Source organism: Rattus norvegicus, chromosome 19 (assembly GCF_036323735.1).
Source record: "Rattus norvegicus strain BN/NHsdMcwi chromosome 19, GRCr8, whole genome shotgun sequence".
NCBI lineage: Eukaryota > Metazoa > Chordata > Mammalia > Rodentia > Muridae > Rattus > Rattus norvegicus.
Window position 1 is genome coordinate 59,266,752 of NC_086037.1, and position 6,866 is coordinate 59,273,617.

A 6,866-nucleotide genomic window follows, 5' to 3' on the forward strand; every position below is an offset into this window, starting at 1 on the left:
TGTCAGGACAGAGCGTTTCAGTAAGCACCGTGAGCCTGCCTCGTCCACAGATTCTACATCAACAGCCTCAGCAAATGTTGATAAGGAAATACTTGGGGGGCGGGGGAATTACACGAGCTTTGAATTGTAAAGACTTTGATTTGCTGTCGAGATTTGCTCTATGGTAGAAGAGCACGGTATCATGTGGTATTTGACAGAACAAATAATCTAGAAAAAACTCGTCTATGGGGAGGTGCGTGTAGGGTCAGTGCAGATGTATACTGCACCGCCTTATACAAGAGCACCCACCATGTTGGAATCGGAGCTTCAGAATCAACCTGCCACCGATGCCGGGGGACAACCATGGTTACCGGTTTTTATGACCAAGTGTGAAAATACTTCAGAAGTTACCACATAAATGGAAGGATTCAAGTGCTTTATCAGGGTCAAAAAAAAAAAAAAACAAAAACAAAAACAAAACAAAAAAAAGCTTGACATTATCAGTTTTAAAAAAAGACAGGTTGTTCCTCACCATGGGGAGACAAAAAATAAACAAAACAAAAACCCATTGAATTTATATACAGTGTTGATTTGATAGCACGTGACTACATAACATTATTTGAATGGTAGAGTAAAATGCCCACCCCTCCTAACTTTCAAGGCACACCAGCAAGCCTTCCTAGCCTTTTTAGGAAACCTACATTTTTATAGAGATGTAAATAAAAGAATAAAAGTACTCCTTTCGGTTTCCTCATTTAGCAAGATTACAAAAGCACTCAATCCTGCTGTGTGTCTCTTGTATAATTAGCAGCATAGATCTTTCTTTTCCTTAACAGCTATGCAACATCCCCACTCGGTAGATGAATGTAAAAAGCCATTGTTTATTTACCCATCCCTTTACTGCCACACATAAGCTGTTTCAGTGTTTTGCCACTAAACACAACGAAGTCATTATCTTTTATGGTTTTCTCCCATAAATGGAATTGTGTCACTAAAGTCCCAGAAAAGCAATTTGAACACAAACATTTTTTAATGGTTCTGTGAGTTTGGATCCAAATGAATAGAAGCCTTTGATTTTTCAAATAAGCAAACATTTCTCCATCAGCCACAGGCTCAGTTCCCTACACGCAGTTAACGATGTCTGAACTTTTTTTTTTTTTAATGTCAGAACATCTAGCCTTGAAGCTGAAGGAACAAGAATATTTTAAATTGTGAGACTTTACAAGAAAATATTTAGACTCAACCTGTTATAAGTTTTTACAAAATGACTTTTGTGAGGCGAAGGATGTTGCATCCCTGTTTGGATTTCACTTGAGATGTGGAGGGCAGGCAAGGTTCCGTGTCTTCTCCATTACTACTCACAGCGCCCCCTGCAGTTCACGTTCTGCATGGCAGCAGAAGGAAAGCCTCAGAACAAATGGGCTTTCCTTTTGCAGAAGATCAAGGTCCCTTCAGTACTCCCAGGAATGCCTGGACTTGGGAAAGGAAACCATAGATCCTCCTTTCTAGAAAGGATGCTCCTCTGAAGAGAGTGCCTGCTATGTGAAAGCAGTTTCATCCCAGCAATTAGAAAGCATGGGGAATTTCGCAAATGCAATTTAGCCCTGGTGACCAGTTGATTGAGCCAAATTATGAAGCAGGGTTACGTAACACTTAAGAAGGCAAATCTCAAATGACCCTCATAAATGCTCTCATTAACATTCCGCCAGACCATTCTGACTTACAAAATAGATATATATTTATCCTCTCGTTGTGAAAACTGGAACCCTTACTTTTCAGACCCAGAAGACTTACAGGTCAGCATGTGTAACTGACAGGAGGCGATGGAATAGATTTGAGACCCAAAAAAAGTTGCTGGCTGAACCACTATTTGAGCTGCAGCGCCATCTGGTGGAGGTCCGGTGGATTGACTTCTTCAGGCACATTTTCCAGGAGCCTGATCTCATTAACATCTCCTCACTTTGTGTCCCAGGTAAAGGAGGCCATGCAGCGCATTCACGACCGAGGGAACATCGGGAAGTTAATTCTGGATGTGGAAAAGACCCCAACTCCTCTGGTAAGTGGAATACTGACGAGACTACCCAGATCAAGACCAAAGACAAACCGATGGATCGTCTGGAGTAGTTACTCCTGCGTCCAAGGAAATACAGGCAACTTAAACTTTCAAGATCACAGGATACCAGAATGAGAGATTAGCCATGGACTAAGGAAAGTGGAGATAGAAAAATGAAAGTGTTTGAGAAAGACAGGAAAAATCGCTGAGTGGGGACAGACAGAAAATGGATAGAAAAAAAAAAGCATTTACATTTACAGCTGTTTATTTCTAGGCACCAATGGAAACGGTTCCTGGTTAATTTTAAACAATGTAGTTACATGGGCCTAACAGAATTGTGCCTACTGCCTCCAGGATGCTTCTTGGTACTCCTCTTGAATTCACTGGCTTTCGTTGAGAGAAAACCCTAGTATCTAGGCAATCCACAAGAATACAGCACATCAGGTTTACCTGTCCCCAAACTAGCTGCTTTGGGGGAGAGGTACCGTGTGATGTAGCCCTTAATACACAGTCTCTCACTGCTTGCATTCAAGGCCTGGTACTCAGTCCCATTGGCAACCTGGGAAAGTTGCCTTTGACCATCAGCATTGATCCTGTTTCTTAGGCAGACATTGACAGGTACTTCTCAGTTAGAAAGGCAAGTACTGAGTGTGGCTCATAAGTTCTAGGTAAGCAAAACAAAGAAAGTATGGAAGTTCATGCAGCAGTATCTGTCATTTTCAAGAAATATAAGTAAAATAAATAAAACGACCCATGACTCTCAGTCCAGCTGTACATTTTCAGAAACAGACCTTTGTCTTCTGTAGCTCAGCTGTAATGGTCACTTCACTCCATACAAGACAGTGAAAGGGAGGGGCATTTTGTGCCACATAAGCTGCTGATAACAATATGGATATGGTTTTTAAAATACGAAGTCACAGGACTATTGGAGGGGGAATGATAACATGGGATTAGAGAGAAAGGACTATGGCCCAAGGATTCCCCTGCAAATACACTGATCTACATAAATAGGTCTCTTTCAGTCCTATGCATAGAAGATTCTAGAGCTGTTCTGGCCAACTATTACACTTAAAATATCTGGCACTGGCTTTCCATGCAAAGGCACTGCCTGTCTCCATGAACCCACGACATTCTGCTGGTCCTTGGTCTAGGGTTAGTGTCTACTTGACCAAGGGTCAGAACCCATCGCATTAAGGCCAAACGATGCTCCCACTCAGGCCAAGAGTTCAGCTCTAATCCCATTGAACAATAAACAAGTCATTGTTCTTGTTTTCTGGGAGTGTTTTTATCCTGACACCCAAAGGAAGAAAGAGACAGTGAAGAATGGGTATTTGTAGCATCCGTGGTAGGGAAGATGTCTCATCCCTTCTGGATAGAAGACTAAAATTGAAGGAAAGACAACATGAAGTCAAGATGAATCCAGAACATCATGAGAGTCAGGATGCACCCAAGGAGGTCACCTGCAGGGCTATTAAGTGATGTTAAAGGCAGCAACAGGGCCTTAGCAGGGACTAGTAAAAGGTATAGAAGGGATCCTCAGAGGTACTTCCTTCTATAGGAATGACCAGTCTGAAAGAAGTCCATCCCATAATGCTTCATCCAATGCTCAGAGATGGTGAGGGAGTGGGTACATGTCCTCCATATCATGACCTCTGTTGAATTGCAGATGGCCAATGACAGCACAGAGACCAGCGAGGCAGGAGAGGAAGAAGAGGACCATGAAGGGGACAGCGAGAACAAAGAGAGGATGCCCTTCATCCAGTAAGCCAGACCTCGCATCCAAGAAGGTGGAGGATGGCTAGGAAGAAGATGGCCGCCAGGAGACCTCTTCTGTGCCCCAGTGAACAAATGCTGTAGTCCAGTGTGTGTCGTGTTTGTCTGCAGTCAGCCAAGCTAAGAAGCTGTTGATCACTGTTGTGTTTGGAATTAAGTGCCAATCCCACTCCATGCAGTATTGTGTCCCTTTCTGGTCTATGTATCACGCTCTCCCTTGAAGCAAACCGATCCTTCTTCGGGTCCTTCCTTGATGGTTCTAGAATAGCATTGCAAACTATTACTAGCCCTCAGGGCCCGATGTCAGAAACCAGGCTACTTTTGATTGAAAGGTGTTGTCACAGAGCCCTGTTCAGATCCCACTATTCTTCAGGCCAATGACACTCTTTGCCTGCCAGCAATCAGCTATGCCTCCAATTATGGCGCTTAGCAGTTTAGCTAGTGGCAAGAGAGTAGGCCAGGAGTATTCACAGTCCCATACATTCAGAATTCTCCAAGCAGTACTTTGTCACTTTCCCCCTTAAATGCTACATCCCTGCATGTGTCTCTGCACCTTAAGGTCTGAGTCTCTCTTTAACCCTCTTCCCTGGTTCTTATTTATATACCCAGGGAGGTGGATGTGGGTTCTTTCCTGGATAGAGATGGGTGGACAGCATCTATCTGAGGACCAGCTACAGAGACCTCTCCTCTGAAACCATATCTCATGAGCAAAGTCCTTCCTGTGCCCACACATGATGTATTGAAATCCTAAGAAAAACTTGCCAAATTGTAGGCTTAACTCAAATGTCATTGAACGCACCTGGGTTCTTTTACTCTCGGCCTTTGAATTACTGCCTACTATTTTTTAAGTTCCTACCCAGGGAGCACCTTTCCCAAGGAAGCACTCTTTTGAAGACCATATTTGGGGGTTGAAAGTCCATTGGTTTCTCTTGCCTATTCAAAGCACTTTCTAACGTGTAACCCGCACGAGGGATACAGGTGGTGGCTTCCCAGCGCTTGATGCCAAGTGTGTGGTCCTCCTCTCTGACACACGAAACCATGGTGCTGATTTGAAGCTTTAGAAATCAGGGACCAAACTGCTTGATCAAATACCCTGTTCAATTTTTCCAGCTTGAAAGAAACATTCTGGTCCTTTCTAATAGGTTTTGAAGTGACATCAGTTACCATAGAGGAAGAAGACATCTCCCTCCCTTTGAAGTGGGGCTCCTTATTGCCTTCCCCAGCCCTTCTGTCCTAAGAGGTTACACGTCCGTCACTCACAAACCAAGCTTGATATAAAAAGGAGCCCATGCAATTTAGCACCCTGAACTTGTCTTCTGGAAGACCTAAGTGGGCTCCCATGACCTTGGGTTGGTATTCTAAATTTATAAACATCCTTGAAAACTTAGGAGGGCTCTGGTGTTGCCCACTTTTTCCACTTAATGCTTTAAGTTGGGCACCATTTTTTTTGTGTGGGCTGGGAGGGAACATGGCTCCACAATTCCCTGCTTGGTTTGCAAAGTCTCTGTAGCCAGTCTCCCGCCATTCGTCCTGTTCCTTTATCTCCATCCTGATTTTTGTGATGATGACTTCTTCAATGCCAAATATTTACCTGAAGGGAGTCTTTCCTCACTGTGACTGGGAAAGTCAAATATGAAGATGAGAAAAGGAGCTGCCAGCCAGTAAGCCAAGGGGTGAGCCTATGGGAAAGAGTGCCAATCACAGATTCTTAATTCCTACCCCTGGGGAGAGATGCTGTCGAGAGAGGTGATAACCTGTTGCTAAATACCACATAATCAGTCACATTTCCACCATAACCATGCTCAAGGGTGGGTAGACCTGAGGACCACACTCTTGAGTGCTATTACTAGTATGTAGGAATAGCCTTTTGGAAAGGCTAAGAGTTGTGTTAGGAAGGTTCACCTTCAGGGGACACGGAACCTGACCCACATTCAGAATCCAGATGGTGTTGTCGTATACCTAAGAATCATGGGAAGTCATCTCTCCCCAAACCTGTTCCGTTTGTTTCGTTAAACCATAGATCACACATGAAAAACCGCTCCCTCTCCTGAGAGAATACAGAAAGAGAACATTGGAGCATGAGCAGCATCACCATGAAGAACAGGAGGGTGGGTGGGTGGGTGGGTGGGTGAGGAACAACTGGAATCAGTCAGTTGTCCTGTGGACCTTCCTTCCCCCCTTGTGATCGTTTCCTGGAGGAAGTGTAAAAAAAGTATTGTCTGTTTGCCTTAAGGGAGCTTCGAAAGCTTCTTGGAAGGTTGAGTTTTACTAGAATGAACCAAACATCGTCTAATGTGTCTGTGGCTTCAGAGCTTTCGTTATATTGTTATATTGTGCCTATAAAGCAAATTATGTTTACATAAAAATATAAATAAAGTATTCAGCATAGCATAACCTCCTGTGGCATCCTTTACTACCCCATAAATAGTTGTGTGCATTCCGATTACCTGGGCAAGGCAAGGCAAGCTTGTAATTCCCCACACTCAGTATGCAGAGAGGGGAAGATGTCGACTTTGAGGCTAGCCTGGGCTACATGAGTCGCCATCTCACAATAAAATTGCATGCAGATGATACCAATGACAGCATCTAACATCATATGTAGCAAGTAACAATGAGGATGACAAGCATTTATGAGACGCCTACTGAATGCAGCTGAAAGAACAATGCATGTGCTAAGTCACTGACTCTCCCAACAGTGCTCAGTACTGTCTATGACACCCATGCCTGGATGGAGAGACCAGAGCAGGCGAAGCATCAATTCTAGTCTGAGGTCACATGGCTAGTAAATGAGTCCAGCACTCACCAAGTTCCGGCCAGGCCTTCACTGTGAGAACCTATGTTCTGAACTGCCAATCACACAGTCTCACACTTTAAACACCAGTACATTAATTACCACTGTGGTATTCAACCCTGGCTGCAACAGTAGGCCAGACGCCAAAGCCCGAAAGAAATAAGGCAACACCAACTTGTAGTTTTTCTCTGGGATGGAAACTTAAGTAGCAGCCTGTGCTCCCACTTGGCAGCTCTCAATTCATGGTACCCGAGCCTCCACACTATTTAT

At 44.0% G+C, this 6,866-nt stretch overlaps 1 protein-coding gene across 3 annotated transcripts in view; it reads left to right on the forward strand.

Moving 5' to 3' along the window:
- Vat1l (vesicle amine transport 1-like) overlaps positions 1-6,199 on the forward strand; it is a 169,315-nt gene extending 163,116 nt beyond the window's left edge. For all 3 annotated transcript variants that reach the window (NM_001400980.1, XM_039098305.2, XM_039098306.2), the window contains exons 8-9: positions 1,952-2,035; positions 3,699-6,199. In NM_001400980.1, the coding sequence (NP_001387909.1) occupies positions 1,952-2,035; positions 3,699-3,797 (183 nt within the window). In that variant the 3' untranslated portion in view covers positions 3,798-6,199. The remainder of the gene's footprint in view (positions 1-1,951; positions 2,036-3,698) is intronic.
- Positions 6,200-6,866: the final 667 nt, after the last annotated feature.